General features: G+C 39.4%; 2 protein-coding genes across 3 annotated transcripts in view; both read left to right on the top strand.

Annotated features, from left to right (window-relative positions):
* Positions 1 to 1,633: 1,633 nt before the first annotated feature.
* Positions 1,634 to 15,096, top strand: lpcat2 (lysophosphatidylcholine acyltransferase 2). The gene is made up of 14 exons (XM_041792125.1): positions 1,634 to 1,926; positions 2,335 to 2,477; positions 5,160 to 5,377; positions 5,714 to 5,826; positions 6,231 to 6,291; positions 6,452 to 6,510; positions 8,474 to 8,508; positions 8,726 to 8,780; positions 9,563 to 9,645; positions 9,999 to 10,124; positions 10,217 to 10,370; positions 11,514 to 11,612; positions 12,704 to 12,845; positions 13,818 to 15,096. Exons 1-14 carry the CDS (start codon positions 1,816 to 1,818, stop codon positions 13,994 to 13,996), a joined length of 1,578 nt encoding a protein of 525 aa, XP_041648059.1. The 5' UTR covers positions 1,634 to 1,815; the 3' UTR covers positions 13,997 to 15,096.
* An 8,537-nt stretch (positions 15,097 to 23,633) lies between these two features.
* The window catches only part of slc6a2 (solute carrier family 6 member 2), a 42,636-nt gene continuing 40,172 nt past the window's right edge, over positions 23,634 to 26,097 (top strand). Inside the window, exons 1-3 of one of the 2 annotated variants that reach the window (XM_041795397.1) lie at positions 23,634 to 23,718; positions 24,122 to 24,593; positions 26,053 to 26,097. The exon at positions 26,053 to 26,097 is cut by the window's right edge and continues 87 nt beyond it. In XM_041795397.1, the coding sequence (XP_041651331.1) occupies positions 24,302 to 24,593; positions 26,053 to 26,097 (337 nt within the window). In that variant the 5' untranslated portion in view covers positions 23,634 to 23,718; positions 24,122 to 24,301. The other variant, XM_041795406.1, reaches the window with a different exon arrangement.

Here is a 26,097-nt window from a genome sequence, read left to right as displayed (position 1 = left end):
CATCTTATGGATATATGTTTGCGTCATTTGATGCTAAAGTCTGGTTCAATAATGTGTTTGAATATCTTAACACAGTGGCTGGTATAGCTCTGAAGCAAGGTCAGAATACTTTTTTGTATTGCTGAAAGTTTGTAAGACTAAGAATATATAGGCACATCTAAAAAATTGGCATATCATGGAAAAAGTTCATTTATTGTGTTAATCTTGATGATTACAGCTTACAGCTTATGAAAATCTAAATTCCGCTATCTCAACATACTAGAATATTGTGGAAAAAGTCCAACTTGCAAGGGTTTCCTGAGCCTTCATTCTCTCACTCTAGTTCAGTACACACAACTGCAATCATGGGGAAGACAGCTGACCTGACTGTTGTCCACCCTTCACAAGGAGGATAAGTCACAGAGGGTCTCTGCTGAAAAGGCAGGCTGTTTTTTGGAGTTCTGTTTCAAAGCATATTTATGGAAAATTGACTGGAAGAGAAAAGTGTGGTAAGAAAGGGTGCACAAGCAACAGGGATGAGCTCAGCCTTCAGGGGGTTGTCACAGAAAGCAGATTCAGGAACTTGAGGGAGCTTCAAAAAGAAGTGACTGAGGCTGGAGTCAACAGATCAAGAGCCACCTCACCCAGACTTGAACAGGAGATGGGCTACAAGTGTCATGTTCTTAGTGCTGAGCCACTCCTGAACTACAGAACTGAACCATTGCTCAGTGGTCCAAAGTCCTGTTTTTAGATGAATTTAATTTGGACATCAAGGTCCCAGTGTCTGGAGGAAGATCTAAGAGGGACAGAATCCAAGGTGCTTGGAATCCAGAGTGAAGTTTCCACAGTCAGTAATGGTTTGGGGTGCCATGTTATCTGCTGGTGTTGATCCACTGTGCTTTAACACTGTCAGCCATCTTCCAAAAGATTTTAGAGCACTTCATGCCTCCTTCTGCTTAGAGGCGTTAAGGAGAAACTGATTTATTTGACCAGCAGGACTTGGTCCTTGTCCACAGTGAAGCCAAAACTACCAGAAACTGGTTTGCTGGACATGGTATTACTGTGCTTGATTAGCAAACAACTGGTCTGACTTGAACCCATAGAGAATCTCTGAAGTATTGTCAAGAGGAAGATGACAGAGACCAGACTCAACAATAAAGAAACCGAAGGCTGCTATCAGAGCAACTGGGCTTGATCACACCCCAGCAGTGCCATAGACTGATTGGCTCCATGCCATGCCACATAGATGCAGTAATAATACTTAGTTAGCCTACTTACTTTTTATACTGCCTGGATGACCAATCTGCATTTCTCCTAAACTATCCACTGAAAGGGGCTTTAATGAGACATTTAAAGGGAATTGCTCCATCTTGTGGACATTTATAGGAGCTTGCAAACAACCATGTTCCGCAGAGATTATAGCTGAAACTTTATCAGATATCCATTAATGTAGGCCCACACGCATGCTCACTGACAGCAATATTTAGCATTTCCTTCCATTTGATTAAATACATCCATTCATTCCATCTGATTAAATAGATATAATGGCGTAATAGCAGCCTACAAATGTTCCCAACAAGGGTTCGCAGATATGTTCTATCCCCCTGCTTCAAAGGCACATAGTGATCTGAACTGAACCCTGCGGTAACAACGTTTGGAGGCGGCGCTTCAAACGCCAGTCCGGAACCGCTCCTGCTGGAGTCTACGGCCGCTCGTCTGATCGTCTGACATGGGAAACCATAATGAGAGAGCTGGCTTTCTTATGAGGAAGTGACATGATAACATAACGGCGCCTCGACCAAATAATTTCCCTGTTTGTTCCGTCACTGGACTGCAATGCCGCCACAGCGAGTGTTCACCCTGCCGAGGCAGCAATCCCTGCTGCTGCCTGCAGTCATCAACCCGTTTGTTCAAGACACCAAACTGCCCAAAGCTGCTATAATCAAAGTGAGTATGACGTTTGGACACAGTGGTTATGTAAATTCACGCTTTAAAAAATAGCGTTGTTTATAGCCATGGCTTCGGGCACCACGGCTCTCACACAGGCAATGATGTGAGATTACACACAGGCTGCTGCTGTGTTACCACGGCCTATATAATCTCTTGCACCGAGGCTTTGACAATCGGCTTGCACAGCCTTGTTATGTGCAACACAAACAATGAGAGTCGTTGTGTGCTTTTTCTAGAAAGCCCCCCTATGAAGTAGGATTTCCAGACTCGTGCACATGTTCTGATCTGAGGAGTGTCAGCAGCAAAGGGTGTAGTTAACTCTGACATTAGACTTCCCTTTATGGTACAGGCCTGTTTCTCATAATGTGTGTGTGTGTGTGTGTGTGTGTACCCTTCTTCATGCAGTGTGTACTCCTGGGAATCTTCCTGGTCCCAGTTCGAGCCATCCTTATCTCCCTGGTTCTCATGGTGACATGGCCAGTGTCGGTTATAATAACCTTTAGGTATCCCCTGAAAGGAGCTGTGGAGCCGATGAGAGGATGGAGACGGTAATTATGATACAAACACTGCAACATTGCTCTCATTAGACACACACAACAGCAGCCAAATTATTCTAAGTCATCAGTGACACTGTTTTTTCATACAGAGCCTATGTTAACGAGGGCAATCCAGCACATGTACACATAAATGTGAGGTACAGTGACCTGGAATAAAATCATCAGGAGTTTGATTATGCAGAGTTTTCCTAAAGCCAGATGTAGTGAGCTTCCTGGTTTTCAAACTCAGCAGTAAAAAACAGTGACAGCAGCATATTTTCAGAATAATAGTTCCTGACATGACTTGAAGAATGTGCAGAAGCTCACATTGGAGCCGAGTCATCTTGCTCAAGATCATATCTGCACCGCAAACATTACTTGAGCCCAGTTCTTAGAAAAGAAGAGTCACTGATATAAATGACCCTAAAAAAAGGAAATAAAATGTGATTTCTCTTTGAAAACTTGTTTATCATTCAAAGGAATAAAATTGTCATTATGAATACAACTGCACAGCCGTTTCACTAGTCATGCAATTGTATGGTCAATGCAGTTGATGCATTACGAATAAAATATGCTGCCATTCATTGGTCTTTTCACCTCTGAAACCAAAGAGGATGGAGCATGTTAAATCATTGACTGGTGTAAATAATAAGCTGGATACACAGCTTTATAGATAACAGGAGAATTCATTAATATTAGACCAAAGCTCTTAAAGGATTATGGTCAAATATGATGTAGGTGATGTTAAGGTTATCTTTCAAGTCATTTCAGGTTCCCCTGTTTAGTAATTTGCAATGAATGGCCTCAGATATCGTTGGGTGGCTCAAGCAGGGACAGTTTGGGCATGATTTCTAAACACTAAGATGACTAACTACTGAATAAGAATATGTTCCTCATTTTAAATGGCAGCTTAGAGCCCTACAAAGGAAACCGAAAACTCCAGAAACACTTGTGGTTTCAAGAAAAACCTTATAAGACCTATGCATTTCGGCTTGTGGCCTTCATCAGTATGACCCTGATGAAGGCAACAAGCCAAGACGCGTCAGTCTAGCAAAGCTGTTCTTTCAATTACAAGTGTTGCTGGAGCTTTCAGTTTCCTTAAAGACTGTTTCATCCTCCATGCACCTTGGAAGTTGGTGAAGTTGTGCCAGATATAACTTCCTAAGCTTAGTGTCCCATTAAATGATGTTTGTGAAGTTTGAATTATTGAACCAAATGGTTCATAGTCAGATCCCACTGAGCATCAACACCTAACATTAATGAAGCAGTTGTCATTCTTTTTTCCCGCTTTAATCTCAAAGATTATCTTGAGCCCTGCTCAATAGAAGTATAAAATAATTCTCAGCTGAGTGTATTGTATGGTATGCAGATTTATTTTTTGCCATTTATGCTTTTATATGATAACCTGACATGCAGGATAGACTGTTTTATATATCCATTTCATGGATACATTTCACATTGATCTGGGAAAGCTCCCATAGAGAATGTTTGGGAAGGGGAGGATGATGGGCCAAGCAGGACGAAAAGACAGGATTAGGTTGTACACATGCGCAGCTCCAGCAGTAACAGCAGTTTTACAGGCAAACTTTGCTGTTGTGCACAGACAGTGTAGCATGATGTGGATAAAACGATGACTTGTGACTTGTATCACTAGTTTATATAATGATGAGATGTAAAATTGGGAGTCTGCGCATTGTGTGGACTGGATGCTCAGTGTCTTCTCTCTCTTGTTTGGGTCCATCTGCTGTGTACACTGACTTGCATTGCTATCCATTGAGTGGCACTTTGGACAGACATGGGAGATAGATCGCAGAACTTGCTGTGGGAACCCAAACACTGACTAGAAAGGGGGCTAATTCCTCCAGAGTGCATGGCATGGCTGATCGCTACACAGACAGACTATGTGATAATTAGGGTTAGGTCTCAGCAGGAGTGTGACCGAACTGTTATGCTGATGACACGTCCGTTGTGTTTATTTAGAAGTAGGGCTCAAACACCGTTAGATATTTGAATGGTGTTGACTCAGTTGTAAAAAGGAACTTGAAATGGAACATGTACTGATGTGTGTCATCTTCATATTCAGTGGGACATTATTTGAGTACCAATATTTGGTCACCAGATAATAGACCAAATTATCTAGATCAAATTGTTTCCTTTCAAATAGGAAGTTTGCTCATTTTAAAACTGCATGCCATTGATTTAAACATCATGCTTCTTTGAGCCACAATGTTGAAGTTGTTTCAGATGTTTCTAGTTTTGTACATTTTGGACAAAAGTTAGAGATCTCCATCAGCCTTCTTCTCTCAGCACAATGTTTAGTCTATGTTTAGCTTGACTTTCTAACCCTTTTCTTGACTTCCAGGAAAAAACTGGTGAACCTAAACTAATGTGCAACCACAGGCAGACAGAGCAGTGATGGGGGATGGTGTAACTCTTCCTGTTACTGAAACATTTTTAGTTGTCATTGTCACAGTGAAGCCCTTGAGAACATACTGATCATCTAAAGTCCTAATAACACATGCAAGAGTTGACCTAAGCTTTTTTCAGGAGTTTATGTCATTCTGATTCAATTCAGACTTTTCAAAAAGCTTCATAGTGAAGAGCAGCTTCATGTTTATGTCTACATTAAGAGAATGTTCTGAATTTTTTTTCAGTATTGAAAAATCAAGCATCTGATGTTCTGATTATTTCTAGGTTCATGTGTCGGAATGTGATGGCTGCTTTGGGGAGGGCGTACTTCTTCTGCATGGGCTTCAGAGTGGTGGTCAAGGGCAAGCAGGTCAGCAGCAGTGAGGCCCCCATCTTGGCTGTAGCCCCCCACTCCACCTTTTTTGATGGGATTGTGTGCATTGTTGCTGGTCTGCCCTCCACCGTGTCTCGTGTTGAGAACCTGGCTACACCCATCTTTGGCAGTAAGACTCCTTCTGTTTGTGTCAGTGCAGGGTTGAAGGGCTGCGTGTGCTTCCTGTTTTCTCAACCAAACATGTACACGTGTGAACTTGTTAAACACAGTTGGTTTGAAATGTTTTTTCACTATTTTTGATAGTGGTAACACCTCAGAGCTTGTTTCATGTAATAACCATAAAGAAAAGAGATTTTATTTGTAAGTGTCTTAGCATTTAATGAAATGATCCAGCCTTGTTTGTTTGTTGTTAATAAGCCAAAACAGTTAACCAAGGGCTGTATATGAAATTATCAGAGGGAAGTAATTTTTGTGTCAGTTACATGTGTTTTCCCTCTCTCTGCAGGGTTTGTGCGCTGTCTTCAGCCTGTGCTGGTGTCCAGGAAGGACCCAGACTCCAGGAAGAATACAATCCAAGAGATTGACAGCAGGGCCAAGTCAGGGGGCAGCTGGCCACAGGTCTGTCACAAAAACAACACCAAAAACCCCCCTGGCAAAAGCTACCTGATACTTTGCTGATATCAGCAGGGGATACAGCTGCAGAAAAGTTTGGGCTTGTTTGTTTTGAACCAAAAGAGCTCTACTTCAGGATGCCAGTTTGATTTTCTGTTTCCCATATTAGTTAAAGAGAATTAGCCAAATAAACACGCTATTGTTGCGAATGTTGTTTTAATAATTTAATATTTTAACCTTTGTACTAGAAGTGTAACAGTACATAGTGGTGGTTAAAAGGGTTCACATGTCAAAACCAAGATAGAGTTCACTATGTATCCTGGTTTTGAAGTCATGGTTCAGTACAGGAAAACAAGCAAAATACATAAAATTTCATTTGAAACACTTACTTCTTACGCTTTGTTCCTCAGGTGTTGATATTTCCAGAGGGAACGTGCACAAACCGTTCATGTCTTATCACTTTCAAACAAGGTGAGATATTTGCTTTGCAATGAAACGGAGAAAAAAAATACAAGAAAAACTATAACAAACTACAGGGTTATATAGCTTTTGTTGATAAAACTGGTTTATTTTTTACAGTGACAAATATCATCTCCATGATTTCTCTAATACTGGTTCTCCCCACCCCTAGGTGCCTTTATCCCAGGGGTCCCAGTACAGCCAGTGCTTATGAGATATCCCAATAAACTGGTGAGTAATTCTGATTGAAACAGCACTAATATATTTAACCTCTTATCCTGAGGGCATACATAACAGAGGATATTTGGTAGTTCAGACAGGAGATATAGTTAACACATGGGCGGAACAGAAGATGAAGTGAATTCTCCTAGTATACAGTACATGCATTTACAGCATTAACCAGTCAAAGATAAGCAAAAGATGTAGATCTATCACTAAGGAAGCATATGCACGTCATGTTTACCATTGTGATAGATATTCAAGCTGCAACTCATTGAATTCTTGGCAGGTGTGTGATAGAACCTACTAGAAATGTAGTGTCATATTAAGTGCTTAACGATTATATGTCCTTGTTGGAAACCACCACAATGATCTTTTCTGTCTCCATGTCAGTGTTAGTATTATGTCATGTCTGGCCCTTCTTTGTTACCTTGGAGTATTTACAGTCCCCTCCAAAAGTATGGAAACAGTTGGCTCAATTCCTTTGTTTTTTTCTGTAGACTAAAACCATTTGCGTTTGACATCAAAAGATGAATATGAGACAAGAGATCAACATTTCAGCTTATATTTCCAGGTATTTATGTCTTGATCTGATTAATCATTTGGAGATACCTTTATTTGTAACAGAACACCATATTTTTAGTTGAGCAAAAGTATGTGATAGTTTTAAAATAGATTAAAGTGAATAAGAATTAATATTTAGTTGCAAATCCTTTTCTTGCAGTAACTGCATCAATCCTGTGATCCACTGACATCACCAAACCTTTACATTCTTCTTTTGTTATGCTTTTCCAGGCTTTCACTGCAGCCTCTTTCGGTTATTATTTGTTTTGGGGGTACTCCCTTCAGTGTCCTCTTTAGCAGGTTAAATGCATGTTCTATAGGTTTAAAGGGTGGAGATTGACTTGGCCAGTCTAAAACTTTCCACTTCTTGCCCCTGATGAACTTCTCTGTTTTTTGGCAGTGTGTTTTGGGTCATTATCTTGCTGCATGATGAAGGATCTCCCAATCAGTTTGATTGCATCTTTTTTTTAAAATGGCAGACAAAATGTTTCTTGGTAAAATATGTCTCCTTTAAGTGGGAGAGTCACTGGCTTTGTATGGTTGTTTTATGGCACGGTGGTCACTATATTTATTTGATTTTGAATGGCATGACATGGCATTACTTGTAATAATAATTCTAATAATTCATGTTAGATGATTTCACAGACCCCCAAGCTGTGGCTCACTGACCCCCAGGGGTCCCAGACCACCATTTGAGAACCACTGGTTTAAACCTCTAACTATAAATACAGTCTGCACAGGCAAAACCTAAATTTGAAACTGAGTGTAGACATTCAGCACTATTTATTGTGTGAATAATCAATGTCATTGGGCACAGCTTGGCAACAAAACACACCTGTCAGCCACATGTTCCATACTTCACATGAAAAATGGGTGGGTTCAAACAAATAATTATATCTTCAAAGTGGTGTATCAGATCTAGACGTAAACACCTGGAAATAAAATGTTGGTCTGATGGTTGGTAAGACGTTGGTCTATTGTTTCATATTCATCTTTTGATGTCAAACCCCGATGTTTTTAGTCTACAGCTAAAATAAAGGAATTGGGCCAAACATTCCAATTCTTTTGGAGGGGACTGTAGCTTATTCTGTTCTGAATAAAGATGCACCTCTTTTAGTCAGACTTTGCAGATTGCTGCTGTATACCATGTTGTTTGACTCCTTTGGAAAAGCTCCATTAAATCTCACAAAGACAGCTCTTTGGTGTGGACTAATTTATTTTGGATTATCATAACATCATTTAGATTATGTTTTATTTGTCTGGCTGAACTGCTGACTTAACTGTAATCAGTAACAAGACACAGACTGCTAGCAACTAAAAAGAACCGTGTTACATATCAGCATGTATGGTATTAATTTGTTTCAGGTGTCAAAGTTTAATGACGGTCTATGCATTCTTCTTTTTTCTCCAGGACACAGTGTCTTGGACTTGGCAGGGCTTCAGCTCGTAAGTATACCTACTACAGATTCTTAACTTGAGTTGTTTCTCATGTTTTTATTGATGGTATGCTGGTTTGGTGAATATGGCATCTGCAGCTGCTTTTTCTAAGACTTTAAACTGGATTATGGCATAACACAGCAGCTTTGGAAATTCATATTTCCAAAACTGTTGCAGATGCTGGATCAACATGTTTGACTGATTGTGTTTGCCGTGTTTCGTGTAGGAGGACACTGCTGCTTTTGACTCTGAGCCAGCTGTACACCACTGTAGAGATAGAGGTAAAAGGAATTCTGCTTATGCAAAGAACTTACAAACAATTTGTTCTTCTTTTTGAGATGAAACATATTGACTTTCCTGGATATAAAGGCCCCCCATAGGCTGACTTTTTGACCTTCTGTTTTCAAGTGCTACAATGTAACTACTTTTTTCACTTTTTAAATAAGTTGAATTTTACTAATGTATTCATTTACCCCTGTATATTGTGTCATTATTGTAGTCTAATTTTGGTTTGGTATTTTCTATTGTGGTTTTTAGATTTTTTTTAGTTGTGTAGTATTGCCATGATTCCCTACTTCAGCACATATTCTTAAACCCATTTACCGAGGGTGTAAAGGGTCCACTGTAGTAGCAACAAGAAAGCAGAATGCTACTTACAACATCTAGAATTAGAAAAAATGTGGCAGCACTCACAGTGCATCAAGCATGTAGTGGGTAGAAGAAGGACGTGTGTGTCAAAATGCACTCTGCAGCTGTGCAGAAATGGCTCTGCCTCCACAGAAATGATCCCCTCCAAAAAGTCCTCTGGCCATTCCCAAAATCCCCATATGCATAATAGCAAAAACGCAAAGAGTTAAATGTAAAGAACTTCCTCATGTTTTGTTACTTATCCTCATTCATGAAATTTCTCAAACCTGCAACCCAATGTGAACTCTGGTTGGAGTAGACCGCATGTCTGAAGGAAGAATATGATTATCTGGTAGGATCACTGCCACTCTGCTGTTGAATTACAACAAAGACATGTCGGTTTGTGACTTTCTCATAGTTTTATAACTTTTAACAGTTCTTGCCGGCACATGTCCCCACGGAGGAGGAGAAGAAAACCCCTGCTTTGTTTGCAAGAAGAGTGCGAGACACCATGGCCCAGTAAGGGTTCATAAGTCTTACTGCTACTTTTCACTAACTGGACATATATTACAAAAAGTGAAAAAAGAAGGACAAAATGTAAATGTTCTACAAGAAATAAATGCTAAGCTTATCAAATTTGGAGAATGTGAGTTGATGAGAAAAATGTTACAGATGGTACAAGAGAATTTCATGTTCAGTGTGATGGACAAAATTGGAATTCAACAATGATTTTGCTACAACAGTTGTGTTGTACTGTTAGTCCTCTAAATTTCCATGCCTTTGCATTTCTTCCTAGACTAGTTTGTCTTGTTCACTTCACTCACAATAAGCAAATTAACTGTGTACTGTATATGCAAACTGTCCTCTTTCAGAGCTTTAGGGGTTCCAGTGACAGATCACACATATGAGGACTGCCGCCTGATGATTTCAGCTGGGGAGCTGATGCTGCCCATGGAGGCTGGCCTGGTGGAGTTCACCAAAATAAGCCGTAAACTCGAGTGAGCGCATCTCATTTAAGCAGATTCTTGGTATAGTCAGACAGTGACTCTCAACAATGCTAAATTTGGCTCCTTTTGCCCTATTCTTTCAGTCTGAAGTGGGACAACGTGAGGAAGGAGCTGGAGGGCTTTGCAGCCATGGCCAACTCTTGTAAAGGAGGAAGGATCACCATCGAGGAGTTTGCTAGTTTCTTGAAGCTACCCATCAGCTCCACACTCGAGGAGCTCTTTGCACTGTTTGACAGAGTGAGGGACATATTTATCAAACGTTTATGTTTTGTAATCAGATTAACTTAAAGCACTAAACAGCAAAATAGGCCTTGCTTCATCAAGACGGGAAGCTCTGTGTATATCTGAATTGATCAAATGTGCAGTGTTGAATTGAATTTATAGCATCTCACATATCAGCAATATTAGCTCATTTTAATTTAAGCTGTTCTAAAGTAACTGCTTTATGTGGGATAAAAAAAAAATGTCTGACTAATTCGTTGCTTCTTCTACTAATGAATGTAAAATGAGAGGATTATGTGGTGTAGTTTTGAGATTGTTTTCAACCTGGGGGAGGAAACTGATTGAAGTTGTTTGACTTCCATGCTTGGTATGTGAACCAGAGGTGGAGGAGGAGGAAGGGACTAAAAGCATAGAAAAAGCCTGAAACATCCAGTTCACAGAGTATCCTTTTTCCTAACAAAATAAAGGCCTTTTTTCCTAGTATAGAAAGAAAATGTATAAGTCAGCATTTACACATTACAAGTCCAACAACAGTTGTCTACAGTGCTTAACAAATTTATTAGACCACCACCCAAAGTAACGTTTATGCCACAGCTGCCCTAAATTAACAGCATTGGTAATTACCAAAATAATTTTTATGTTTCTGAAACGTTTAATACACCAATATGTAGAAGCTCATAACCAAAATGATATTTTTAATGCTAAAATATAATTATTGTTATCCATGAATTTTCAAATTTACTGGTTTACAAAAAAAAAACTGAAAAAAATAGTAAAGCACATTATTTTTTCGTGATTAATATGTCAACAGAAAAAATAGTTTTAGTGGTTGAATGTTATGCTTGATTAATTTCTGACTTCTCAGAGAAACCCAGTGAGCCGGCTCAAATTTGGGTATAAAAAGGTGAATTCAGTTTGAAATTCCTCATTCCTGTTCAAAATGGTAAAACGTGGAAAGTTCACTGAAAATGAAAGAGTCCGCATTAAAGCACTTCATGATGCTGGATGGTCTTTGAGACAAATATGACAGGTGGTCTAATAAATGTGTTAAGCACTGTATATTTCTGTACTGTAAGATTGCAGCGGATTATGGAATATCTGGACTACTATCATTATAAACTTAAGTGTATTTATCGCTGTCACTTTGACCCTGTCTAGAACGGAGATGGTACCATAGACTTCAGAGAGTATGTCATTGGCGTGACTATCCTATGTCGACCAGCAAACACTGAAGAGGTTCTTCGAATGGCATTCAGGGTATGAAAAAAAAATCGACGCTATGATACTTCTTACATGTCTGAAAAATTGCAGATCTGTATTTGTAGAATACAAATACCAACATTTAAACATTTCAGCTGATTAAATAAAGTGTTAAATTGAAGTATCAAAGTAAGATCCCACACATTCACTTGCCAAAGTTGCCAACAAACATTTATCTATAACTATGATAACAATTATAATAAATCTTTATTTATAAACACATGCCTTTAAAACAAAGATTTGATGATGTTCTAGTACCCAAACATTGCCTATAAATGTATATTTGCAAGTATTGATAGCAAAAGTTAAGCTTGATGGACACATTACTCCTACACCCCTGTCCTAGGAAGTGCTGGTAGATAGGTGAAGTAGTTCACTGTTTTCAAATATGAAAACTAGTGAATACCTTTTTGACAAATTGTGTAAATATACACTGTTGTCTTTTATATGTAACCAAATTTTTTTTCTTAATATAGAAATTAGAATAAAATAAACAATATGCAAGAAGAACATTACTTCTGAGCTGAATTGCCCTGACTTTTATAAATAATAATTGACACTCTTCACTTATTGTTTGTTCATATTGAAAATTATGCATCAGATACATCGGTCTAGACATGCTCTATTTGTAAAGATTATAATGTTTATCATGGATTGGCACTATGTACAGTGATTGAAACATTGATTTATAGAAAGTGATGCTGCCTTGTGTATAAAATTTACCATAACCAGCAAACAAAGTTTGACTTTCTGTAGTTGATACTAGAGCGCAGCAGACAGCAGAGCTGTAGGAGGAACACAGACAGCCTTCAGAGAGGCTTGGATAATGTCAGCTTAACAATGTGTGTCTGTTGTGGAAAACATGGGAGTCATTCTGCTTGCCATAAGGACAAATGTGATTTTGGGCAAACAGTCCTTTTGTCTGTTATGTTACTAAAAAGCTATTTTTTGTCCACTTCAGTACAAACTCCCTTTTATATGTAACCTTTTTTGACCCAAGCACCCACACATTTTCACACTTTAGATAACTTTTGTGTTTATACAACATGCAAATATTGGTATGTTAAAGGTATTTTTCTCTCATACAGCTGTTTGATCAAGATGAGGATGAGAAGATAACTCGAGAGGAGTTTACTGCCCTGCTGCGCTCAGCTCTGGGTGTGTCAGATCTAAACATGGCTAAGCTCTTCAAGGAAATCGATGCGGATGGCTCTGGTTTCATCACCTTCAGTGAGTACACTTCAGACAAACACCAAATGCTTAGATGTGTTTTGGTATATTCAAATAATGCTTCTAAAAACTATTTTGATTGTCTATTTTACTGAAACATAATGGAAAAAGTGATGGAGCAAAATCTTACTTTCTACAATCTATATTGCAGTATATATATTGCACTTGCAATAATGATTGGAAAATAAAGGTTAAGATTAAGGTTTTGAGACCTACAGTCATCATATAATTATTCTGCCCTTTAAGTCTGGGCCAACACCAAATGAAAAATGTGCAGGTATTACTTGTTTGCAGTTTTTCCACATTTCTCTTTAAAAACTCAGACCTTTGCAACCTGTTTCTGTGAATCCTCATATTGCACAAGAGCTGTGGTTTATTGTTCAGCCTTAATAGTCAACTAGTCATCAGTGATTGAAACGATTAATAACCTCTATAATAATGTTTTGCCTGCTTTCTCTATGGCTCTTATTTACCAGCTTCTGTCTCTGTATCTAGTGTTTGAATTTCACATTTCTTTTTCAGTCTATGTGTGTCACTAAAGATCTTGATAAAAGCAGTAATTTTGTCCTAGCTTCAAACATAACTGATTTTTAAGTGAGATGGATAATTCTGTTTAACTGATCGGCGGGTCACTTTGGTAATACTATAATATTAAGAGTTTGGTCCAGTGATTAGAGTTAGGAGAGAGAACGAAAAGAGGTTAGAGGAGTGAAAAAGATGAAATTAACTTGGCAAAAGTATTTGAGGTGCAGGACTGAAAATTACGCTCTATCGGCACACAGCAATGAAAGTATGTTTAATGATGTAACTACCAAATTAACGACAATGCTTCATCAGCATGTCTGTCTGTATTTTCTCTTAACTTTTCTTTTAACCCAGGATTTGTGGATAAATGTATGTCATGACCATTATTCTTACTTTTCCCAATCTCAGCAATGCTGTACTTGAACCAGATTTTACTGTGTTTGTCAGATGAATTTCAAGCTTTTGCCATGACCCACCCGGAGTACGCTAAACTCTTCACCACCTATCTGGAGCTTCAGAGATACCAGGCAATCCAGGAGGCGTGTCCAGGCGATCTCCAACTGTCTGGGCAGGTCGGTTCAGAGGAAAGCCAGGAAGACAGCACCTCTGATAAAAAAGATGACTGAGAATGAGAATGGCTGTGAACTCTCCCTGACTTCATAAGAGACTGGACTCTGTATCTGAGAAGGGAAATGCACCAGTGTCATTTATCCTCCAACAAATTTCAGCAAAATAAAGTCACTCGCTACAGCAGAGCCATATTATAGGTCATGCGCTTGCCTTTTTATAGATGGTTTTTAGAGTGCTGCCATTCAATTTTAGTGCCTTACAGAGATTTTAAAGAACATGTCCTAAGCTACTGCGCAAGACATGCAGATTTTCATCCTTAAATCCTTTTGATTATATGTGTGTGTTTTGATGTTTTCAAAGAAAGAAAAAGCTAATCATATGATAAAAATGTCAGGACTCATGTAGGCACTCAGTGTTTCAACTGTATAAACCCTGCAGTGTTTAGATTTCTATTGTTAGTGGCAGTGTATTGTGATACATTTGAATATTTCTCCATATTATTGTAAACTGCCTTGCTATGTTTCTGCCTTGATCCATCTTCCTCTGTGCCCTGAGCTTACCCTTGCTTGGACTGAGATGAACGTAGCTGTTGTATATCCCTCTTTGTCTTTGTGACCCTCTGTAAATGAGTGAAAAATAGTTTACCGAACCAACACCTTCTTCAATATAAGCAAACAGTACTTGTGCTTTTGTGTTGCTGTATAATTAGTCTACAGTAAACTTTATTAAGATCTTTCCAATTTGGCAACCCACAGATGTTCTGTTTTAAAACTGCGTCTACGAAGAGCATACATGCTGTGCATTACGCTTTTTCCAGCGCTCAGGGACTAAGACCTTGTAAGACGGCTGTATAATTAGCCAGAGGTTTGCTTTGCATGTGTATCTATTTGCATTTCTACTGAAGACTGTTGTTGCTGAGACAGCAGAGTGTCTGCACAGTTTTAAGTTTACTAAAGCAAATGAACCACTGAAAATAGGGCAATTTGTGAGCAAAAAGCCAACAGTGCTGCTTCACAACAGTATATTCCAGCGGGGTATGCTTTCAGATTAACTAGCAGCGCTGTTATTATTTTACAATGTGCATTGCAATTATGTGATTTTTTTTCTTTTTGTTAACACTGCAAAATTTGCTTTGTAAAATAAAACAAGAACACAATTTTTAGTCTTGCATGTGTTATTAGATTCAGTAGAATGGAAATTAGAAAGAACTTCTCTTGACTTTGTTTTTTTTTTTTCTTGATGAATGAGGTCACCGTGAGTGCTCATCCAGTTCTCTAAACCCCCACCAGAGGGCAGAAGTTCCCTATTACATTTCCTTGGTATATTGTATTTCTGTGCTGCCTCTCTTTTAATATTGGCTTTCATATTTACCATAGGGATACATAAAAATTAGGTTTAAGTATCGGGGAAAACTTGTGTTATATCTAATGTCAAAGGGCAACATTACTCCAGACTTTAAGGTTGTATTCTGTATTTCTTAAGGCTTCTGCCTTTATTTCTGTGGGATGGTTTTAGGACCAACTGACCACAAAATCCTATTCATGCCTATCAAATTTGTACACTGCAGTAGACATTAGATTTAAAGGTACAGTGTATAATATTAAGTAGCATTTGGCAGAACAAACTTGGTTTAAATTAGTTATATGTTTACATTAGTAAGTAAGAATTTATTTTAACTTAGAAAATGTCTTATACATTAGGGTGCCCTCAGTGGGCTTTGCCATCTCACACTGCCATATTTCTATGGAACCACAGAAAGGACAAAGTGATTACCACCAGACGTGTTATCTAAAATCTGACCGTTAAAAATGGCGATAACATTTCCAACTGACTCACTGTACCTTTAATTGTTTGAACTTCAGCATCTGTACAGAAGATATGAAGCACATGAACAATTCCTTGTTACCCAAATAGTTTCATGGCAGCAGAAAAAAGTGAGCAAGTGGTTAAATGCCTTCACATTGGTTGCGATTGCTGGACTGTCAGTGAAAGTACATAGGTCAAGAGGCAGGGCTATGCTATACTGTGATTCTTAGAAATGTTAAAATGCAAGGTCTAACCATTAGGCCCAGTGACCTTGACCTTGTACCTCCAAAATCGAATGGCTTAAGCTGGGTATAAACTGTTTTAATTCCATCCGAATTTGACGCAAAACTTTAGTTGCACAACTCACTTGAAAGTCATGCTGACTTTTATTGGGATCGTGTCATTTGTTGTGCTGCATACAGAGGAATACGACCACAACCCGACTACAGCCTGACCAGCTGCTCCTGACTGGTGGGATGGATTTCTGACATTTGATATTTTTGTCGTATGACTCAACTCCCACAGTGAGAGCAGAACCATGAGCAGAATCCTCAACTTTGGGGTATTTTTTCCTTTATAAGCTGTCAGACGACGTCTTAAATCATCATGACAACAGCATAACTTTCGAATGCCCCCACCCCTGCTTTAATAATGGAAATAAACAAGCAGGAAATAACCAAACCCATAGACCTACAGTGGACACGGATGGTGATGCTGTTTGTGTGTGTGGGATAGAGAGAGAGAAAAAGAGAGAGTGAGAAAAAGAGAGCAAGGATATGACTTCAACCTTAGTGTGTGAGACTTTTTCAAAGGAAACTCCACTGATTTTTGTCACAGTCTGTCCAGACTTCACTCACACAGTGTGAGTGTTCAGTTCGTACACAACCATCGGTCCACATTGTGTCAGCACATAAATCATGCATGATGGAAGTGCATCATAAGTGATACAGTCGTACATTGTGAGCTGACATTCTGCCGCGACTGTCATATAGCCGACTTAAAATCACATAGTTTATGCCCTGCTTTAATCATTTAGTCATAATAGACATATGAGTAAAGTCTGAAGGAAACCCACAAAGCCTTAATGAGATATCACATTCACGAGTAAGGGATGAACATGAGGCCCAATGACCTTTACCTTTGACCTATGACCTCCAAAATCTAATCAGTTTATCCTTGAGCTATAGTGCACACTTGTGCATAGATAAAAAATACTCAAAGCATTCTTGAGATATTGTGTGCACAAGGATGGCCCAGATGGACAGACAACCTGCAAAAAATGCCTCCGGCCTCAGCTATGGCCAGCGTGGAGGCACAGAAAAATACCAACTCTCACTGAGTAGTTCCTCCTTTATGTAACCAATGACCTAGTGCTGTTTTGACCATAAAGACATTTTAAATGAATCCATTTTCCATCTATGGATACCGTGAGGCTAAAACAACCAAAAGATGTGCTGATCCAAAAACAAATTAAGTGAATGTGCTCACACTGACACACATAAGATCTGCTGGCTCCTTTCACATAGAGGAGACTAAGATGAATGATTGAGAGCAGGTCGCTTCATTAAATGCCCGCTGTTAGACAAACTGTGATTACCAGCTGTTATTTCCACCTTCAATTTGTTTTAACCTTTTCAAACGTACAGAGGCTCATTTCATTTTAATCAAAATTGATGAGATGGCATGGAATCAATTAAATCACATTGTTTCTGCACTTGCAGTGTGACTCCCTCTCTACCCGTAGCTTCGACTCTCCTCTCTGGTCCCACACCCCTTCATCCTCCCTCTTTACTCTGCATGGCTGTTGTATATTGCTGTATCCATTTCAGGCTTGCCTGAGGGCTGATCCTGTCGCAGTAGATTGCGGGAGATATGTGCTGCTAATCGAATTTTGTCTCCCCGGGACCTGAGTGAGCGAGCAGCCTGTGTTTGTGGACCCAAGCTGGACACAGGCCTCGTACGGATGGGGGACTCACGGTGCCAGGCTGGAAGGAAAGGTCAGGAGTGACAGGGCTCGCTGTTAAATTGATGTGACACTACTGGGTGCCTCTGTTTAACCTGGTGGTGCGGCTTTCTCAAGCAAAACGAGGATGAGTCCCGGCTGAGTGCCAAGTCGGCCATGTTGTGTTAGTCTCAGTTATTTTGCCTAAAGTGCTGATAGCTGCAATGTATGAAGAGTTGATACTTTGTATCGTGACAAATGCCTTTATATTAGGGACAAACAATATTGGATTTTTGCTGATATCCAATATGCCGATATTTCCAAACTCATTTCAGCCAATACCAACTATATACACATACTCTCTTTTATTGTAAAGAACACTAATTGTCTGTAAAGCACACTGTGTTCAAAGCATGCAATTTATGTAATTTAAATAAATGAGTGCACCATTGTGACTAATGAGTGACTAATGACAGGCTGAGTGCAAACTTAAAAACATGAGACTCTACACAAAATGGAAGCTTTACAAATATGCCAACAAAAGAGACTGATTGTTGGTACAATCGTTCAACAACTGAATAGTAATTGTGTTTTTTCAGCAAATATATTTCATAAATATTATGCAAGAAGGGGAATTCAATGCTATTTTGGCTCAATGCTCCTATAGAATAGATCTTCCTGCTACAGGATACCTGGGTGTGTGTACACTCTGGTGACCCCTCCTTTGTCCTGCATGACGAACATGGATGTATGGCCACAACATTTGTAATGGCAAGCTTTCACATTAGCATACAGGCTAGAGGGAGCACTTACACTTGGGCTCAAACAGGGAATTTAAGAGGTAATCCAAGCTTCCGATACTTAACATTGACTAAAGCATTCAAACTCAGGATACAGTGCAAAAGATGCTACACCTTTTGTAAAAGTATGGTTTTATATTGTCCAATTTCAGACTAAGTTCCTTTATAGCTGGATAATGCTAGTTATTAGTTTTCTACTTTTTATTCTACTTCTTTATCCAGCTGGAGGAGAATCCTCATGTGGGACTGGATAAGCGGTAAACCTGACTCAGATTTATATTTATTGTCACACAATGTTCCCTTTAGTTTAGCAAAACATTCTGTGATTCTTTTTGAAGTTTTCATTATGATTTGAGTGATACTTGGCTAAGAATAATGCATTATGTTGTCTGTTACACAAGAGCAGAAATGGCTTCTTCACAGCTGCTCTGTGCAAACACATGATTTAAATGTGAAATCAATGTTATAAGTGTGGATTTTTACACATTCATGACTGCACATCCAGACTCGGACATGTCTTGCACCACCCTTGACTCCTGCTGGCTCTGGCCTGGCAAGCCGTCTCCTCCAGCTCCTAGGGGAGTTCCTCCAAACCTCATTGTTATGTTTCCTTATCGCACCAGATGACACCTTGTTGATTTTCTCTCTGCTATTATTCTCTCAGGAAAGTGATTGTTCTTCTTTTCCTGTGTGATGGTTTATAGGAACGGTCAAGGTCCGGGTTAGGGCAAGGTTTTAGGGAACCGTGTACACCATCATCGGTCAGATGTCGGTATCTGCACCACAGGTTTGTTTCCTTCTTCTGTTTTTGGGGAGTTTCACATCTCTGTGTTTGATTTACTTCCAGAAGACTATTTGGATGATGGGCAACAACTTTTCCTTTGAAACATTCAAGGATGGGTCAGAGAAAGATTGGAAAAGGGACTTTACTTGTCAAAAAGACTGTCCAAAATAAGTGAAATTGTTTATGTACTCTAAGGAACCTAAACTAATTTCTCCACACAGTGTGACACAATGAAAACAGGTTGTAACTAATGTTTCAGGGAACAAAAGGACAGAAAGAAAGATGTGTTGCTGTATTTATGTCTCTGCAGCCACCTATCTTATGCAACAATTACGTAAGACAAAATGGAAAATGTTACTGCTGAATCAAAATTTGTGTCTTGTGAAGGAGGCACATTTTGTCAGGGTGTAATCCTGGTCAGGATCTTCCTTTTAGACTGTTAATCTACTACACATTTTTTTCTAATTCAAGCACTTTTACAGATCAAACAGAAATGACGCCAAGCTGTCAAGCCTCCCCTTTTTGTGCCCCCTAGTTACCGCCCACAACCCAGATTCTACACCCAAATATGTTCTTCATTCAGCAGTCGCTCTGGGACTGAAGGGGTGTGACCCATTAAAAGATAAAGTCTTTGATTCAAAGATCAAGATTGCTGCCAAAGTAAATTATTATTTTAAGCATGTGGAGGACAACAGAATAACATAGTCACAGGTTTATTCCAAAGAGTAGGTGTGAGCTTAAGTCGGAGATGAGGCGCTGCAGAGGATCTCATTATTGCTACACCTTTTGGTTTTGGATATACTCCACATTTCCCAGATGTGCTGTGAAAAATTCTTTATTACTGAAAGCCTGCTGCTATTTTTCCACACTGTATGTTTACAATTTGTAGGGAATAAGACTTAACATTGCTGAGGTGCTTAAATCTTTGCAGACACTTGTAAAGCCCAGGGAGCAAGGCTTAATGACACTCCTCCTTCTGCAGGGTTGGGAGAGGTTTAGACCAGAGTTTGAAAGGGTGCAGAACAAAAGAAAGCCCTCTTCATGCTAATAACATGACCTGGTTATAATGTGGCTGAACACCTGATGCTTTAAGTCAATATGACAAAATGAGCTGCTTAAGTATTTTTAAAATGTAAATCCAAGTTTGCACATTAACAGCACAATGTGGTACTTTATTTGCATTGTAAACATGCCATAAAAGTGCTTTGTTATGACATAGGCCTGACACTAACAGCATAATTAGCAAGCTTTACTGAGACTGAAACTGTGAGGTCACATAAATACTCAGAGGAGTTGGGTGAAAGGTTATGATGCAGTGTGCATGTGTGTGTCAGAGCTAATTACTAGTTAATATGAGGAGAGTCTTGAGTAAGTAGCACATACAGTGGCAAGAAAAAGTATGTGAACTCTTTGAAATGACATAGTTTTCTGCACTAACTGGTCATCAAATGTTATCCTATCTACATCTATGTCAAAGTATAGACAAACACAAAGACCTTTATCTGATACCACATAAATAATTATAATATTTAAAGTCTTTATTAAAAACAGCCACTAAACATTTACACTGCTGCTGGAAACTGGTTCAACCTCCTTTAGCGGCAATAACTTCAACCAAGCATTTCTGGTAGTTGCTGATCAGACCAGCACAATGTTCAGGAGGAATTTCGCTTCAGACCATTCTTCCTTACAGAACTGCTTATGCACCCATATTCTTAGGCTGTCTGGTGTGAATGGCTCTCTTGAGGTCATTCCACAGCATCTTTATCAGATTCAGGTCTAGGGTCTGACAGGGCCAGCCAGGGAGGATTTTCTTCTTTGAAGCCATGCTTTGGTAGTTTGTTGTTCTTTTTTTTTGTTTGTTTTGTTTTTTTGTTTTTTTTTTTCTGGGGGGGGGGCTATCCCATTGTGGAAAAACATGGCATTATTGAAATAATGAACAGTCTGACAATTGCATTATTTCCTAAAAGGTGCAAGATGAACAAAATATACAAAATGAAAACATACTTATGTACAGATGTGCGTACACACGTATGTACATCTAAACAAACATATACATAACATATAAAGGTGTGAGTTATTCTGAGAGACAGAGATAAAATGTCTTACTTGTAGAAACTTAAAGAAGTGCTATGAAGGAATAATATATCTATTTTGCAGCTCAGAAAATGACATTAACCGTCCATTGTGGAAGAGGTCCATTATCCTGCATAACCCCCTGCTTGCCCGGGTCTTAAAACCAGGGTCCTTCCACCCAGGTAAAAACTTGCTGTTGCCCCAGATAGGTGTGAAGCTTGAGAGTGGGGGAGGTCCACCAAAGTATTTCTGGGTCTCATACCAAATAAGTATAGTGTTTTAAGGAAAAGTTTTTTTGGTTTGTTTACTTAACAGGTTGTGATCAGCTGTTAATTGGTAAACCCTGAGCAGAGCAGGTTGGGTAGGTTTAAACCATCTCTATCATAAGGTAAATAAAGTAGGATGGGACGGAGTATTCAGCCGTGCTGTAGTAGATTTACTTTGATGTTTAGGGTCATTGCCCTGCTGCATCACCAAATTTATCCTGAGCTTCATCTGGTGTGCAACCACCCTGACATTATCCTGTAGGGTACCTTGATAAACTTGGGAATTCATTTTCTCCTTGATGATGGCGAGTGGCCCACGGCCCTGAGGCAGCAAAGCAGCATCGAATCATGATGCTGCCTTCACCATACTTCACTGTGGGGATGATGTTCTTATGTTGGTATGCGATACTCCTTCTACACCATACACAGTGCTGCATGTTCTTCCCAAACACTTCTACCTTAGTTTCATCAATCCACTTGACTTCACAGTGACTTCGTAACTCCTTCCAGTCTTATGCAATTGAACAGTTCTTTATTTAAAATCTTCTGATATCTCTTTTTTTGCAAGGCATGGCTAACATCAGCAAATGCTTCTTGTGAATGGCAAACTCAAAAAGTTGGTGATTTTATGTCACAACAGCTCTACACCTGGATCAAATCTCCTTTATTTGACTGGACTTCAGGTGTGCCAACTCCTGACTTCAATTAGCTCTTTTTGGAGTCATTAGGCAGAGGGTTCACTGACTTCAGAACTGTGAATGTTTCATGGCTGTGTTCAATAAAGACTTTAAATATTTAAATGTAAGAGTTCACATATTTTTTCTTGCCACTGTATGAAGGTAGAGAAGGGTGGACTGGTACAATCTTTGTTCTGACTCAAACAAATGCAGGGTTTAAACTCAGGAGGGTCATACTGTGTCTGCTGAGAGCTTGTGTCTTGTTTCATTAACTTCTAAAGCTCAGGTCAACATGTTAGAGCCAGAACAGTGAGAAAGACAAGGGGGGTCTGAAGAAATGCACGCAGGGAACCAGGATGACCGAGGTAAAAGGGAAAGAATGATATCATTTTGCCTCAAGCAGTCATCCACATCCTCAAGGGGTAAAAAAACACAGTCAAGACTCACACAATCAGGATCCTAACACACAACATTTGGTCATTCTTGGTTCTAAAAACCTGAAAATATAAAATAAAGTGCAAAAGAAAATAACTAATTCCAGAGAGAAGAGCAGTAATAACACATGATCCTTCCTTGTTACCTGTTCCTTTGCTTTACCATCACTGCAGTTATTCAATCATCAAAGACAAAATGCCCCAAACCAGCCATATTAGGCTTTTATAAAACAAGCTCTGGGGAGCAAAGAGGACATTCATTGACTTTAATGGGATGAACTGATCAACCATATCTAATAGAAATCATTGCCACTGGCAAAAGCTGCTGTACAATTGAATTACAAATAGAACACAATGCTTTTATGGCTTCTTAGAAAACTGTAATTCAATCTGTTTGGTAAAGAGAAGAAACAGATAAAAGTCCAAATTCAAACATTAAAAAGTTTTGCTGTCGGTGAAATCGGAGTACTTATACAAAGCTGAGGGTAGTAATTTAAGTCTACCCTTAATGTTCATTTCACGTGCCAGTCTGAAAGCAAAGACAGGATCTCTCCTACTCTCCTTCCTGATATCTCTCCAATTCTCCATAAATGTAAAGGCACGATGGCTGCTCACTTTAAAGCTTTATAATCACAGTATGAAATGTTAAGAGGAGTATAAGCCATCATTATGGTTCACTCATGTATTCACTTAAGCATCCAGATTTATTAAAGCACTGACAAGTGAGATGGTCAAGCTTATGGGAACCTGAGCTCAGCATAAAAAATAAGATAAAACCATCATGCCAAGTTGACATCAAACTGGAGAGAAAGTGTTCAATTATAAAATATCACGTGGAAGAGAGAGAGGAAACTGATTTAAGAGCTCGCATTTTATATCGTGTGTGCTGAAGAAGGCGAGTCTTATAGATTCTTCAGAATGGGCTGTCTTCCCTCAGATGCATCTGGACAACAGCAGCATCGGGTCATGGAGAGGGGTCCTTAGAGCTACCAAGTACGGAGAAAACTCTTTAAGATGTACAGTAGAGCTCAACTGTTTTTGTAGCAGTGACATATTCAAATACTCATTAATCGTATTTTATGATAATTGAGAGTAATGTTGTAGGTAATTGTTTGAGTAAACTGTTAAGCACTCTGCGCTCTGAGCGCGCAGTGACGCAGGGGGGGGAAGTGTCTTTTACTTTGATGCCTGCTATTCTTGTGCCTTTACATACAGATTCAGTGTTTTATGCTTGTGCAGTACTGGCACGAGTAACGTCTGTCTGCTTTACGATGAATAATGACACCTATTGCCCTGGCAGTCGTAACCTGTATTTCTCGCTGTGCGTAAATGAACTGAAACTTTACGCACAAACACCAAACCTCTCCGAACTGTGCTTCTCTTCCCTCCTCTCCAGCCCATGTACGCGGAGGTGTCAGCTGTAGTTTCGGTGCAGAACACTCGCCTGTCCGGTTTTTGTCCGCAGGATTGGCGTCCTTATCCAAGCGCACCGACTCAGACCAGCAGCTCCGCCAGAACCCGCAGGTGGCCGTGAGAGCACCGGGCCAGCGTGGGCTTTGTACGCACCTCAGAGAAGATGAATATCCAGGTTCTGCCAGAACACAAGCTCTCGTCCGTGGCCCCGCTGAAACAGTGCAATGTGGAGAAAAAGGAGGTGGAACTTATACTGGTGAAGGACCAGAATGGCGTGCAGTACACCAGTTCCTCCATCATTCCCACTCCTGGTCACCGTGTAGGTCCTCCCGGATCCGATGAGGACCGAGAAACTTGGGGCAAGAAAATAGACTTTCTCCTGTCGGTGATTGGCTTCGCAGTGGACCTGGCCAATGTCTGGAGATTCCCTTACTTGTGCTACAAAAATGGAGGGGGTGAGTAAATATTTTATTCCAATTCCATTATCCCTAATTCGAATACGCACAAATGCTAGAGGATTTCGAAGAAGTCAGAGAAGTTATCAAGGCGTCGCCACGGTCACACAGAAGTACGAGCGATTACAATGCCTGCCAGGGGTGCACAAACTTGATCCACCCCCTTGATCCTTTCAAATTTTAATTTAAGCACTGATATCTGATATTATGTCTAGATTTGAAGGAAAAGTGATGTCCTAATTTTAGCCCCATATTTTCCATTCATTATGTTTTCAATAGTTCCATTTTCATTAAGAGTGAAGTGCACTGTACCTTCATGGGAAACTGCATCAATGTGTCAAACTTCACTGTAAAGAAGAGAGGAGCATTTGTTGGATAAAAGTCACCTTTGTCAAATTAATGATCAATATGCTGCTAAATATAAACTTGAGAGAGTGTTAAGTCAGTCTTTTACAATGAATGCATAGTAATCCTTGAGTCTATTAAAGTTACAAGGAGAAAGACTCGTTAAATCACTTACAACTAATTCTTAACAGTGTATTAGCATATTTCTTTTTTTGAGTTATCTTTAAGATGTAGAAAAAAGTCCAAATTAGTATATCATGTTGCTGTAAAACTTTTAAAATCATCCAAATTCCACTTGTATGAATAGAGGATATGTATGCTTCACAGTGAGGGAGATGTCTCCTCTAATAAAGGCGTGCACATGAAGCATCCTACATAACACTGCAACAATGCTTTCAATTGTCAAAGGATTCATAAAATATATTGGCATCTTCTCTATGATATCAACACCTTCTTCTTGCTTTACAAGTACCACGTGTTTGTAGCAGGGTTTAGCAAAAAACAAAACCGTCTTATTCTGTCAGCACATATGAATAACATAGCCGTCTTACTACAGTGATCAGAAACCGGTGTAAGAGGGGAAAAAGTGAAAAGAATCGCTATAAAGGCATAGTTATTTTTCTCACATGCCAACAGAGTGTTCACCAGAAGGTGTGCCCTGTCCTCTGTATGCATGTTTCCACTCACATGCTGAAAATCAACATGTGCTCAGGAGGGTCCGGAAAGGGTCAACTCCACCACTGGCCTGTCAATCAAAATGGCCCCGAGCAAAATGTATTCATTACTGTAGATAATGTGTCATTCGTGATGGACAATGTCAAGAACAATTGAATTATGAGAAGTCATTTCCTTGTTGGTGTGTGTGCTACTGAGGCACAGCATGAAAATAGATGTGAGCCTTCCTGCTTACATGTCATGGTGTATTATTTGTCAAACATTGTCAAGACCCCTACCAACACTTTTTTCTTCTTCTTTTTTTATGTTTTTCTTGTCTTGCACTTACCTCTATACTAGCCGTGATCCTGCAATATATTGATACAGCAGGCAAAAAGCATGGGAATGACTTGAAACATACTGGTAAAAATGCTTGAAATCTGCTTATTTCTCTTCCCAGGTGCCTTTTTGATCCCCTACATTCTGTTCTTGGTCATTGCGGGGA

The sequence above is a fragment of the Cheilinus undulatus genome, linkage group 1 (genome assembly GCF_018320785.1).
Source record: "Cheilinus undulatus linkage group 1, ASM1832078v1, whole genome shotgun sequence".
NCBI lineage: Eukaryota > Metazoa > Chordata > Actinopteri > Labriformes > Labridae > Cheilinus > Cheilinus undulatus.
This window is presented reverse-complemented; position numbering and strand designations above follow the sequence as displayed.

What these genes read in the sequence shown, in the direction of transcription:
- lpcat2 (XM_041792125.1), top strand. Translation starts at nt 1,816, where the DNA reads ATGCCGCCACAGCGAGTGTTCACCCTGCCGAGGCAGCAATCCCTGCTG. An exon ending in GGCTACACCCATCTTTGGCA is followed by an intron (nt 5,378 to 5,713) that starts GTAAGACTCCTT and finishes CTCTCTCTGCAG; the next exon opens with GGTTTGTGCGCTGTCTTCAG. An exon ending in TCTTTGCACTGTTTGACAGA is followed by an intron (nt 10,371 to 11,513) that starts GTGAGGGACATA and finishes GACCCTGTCTAG; the next exon opens with AACGGAGATGGTACCATAGA.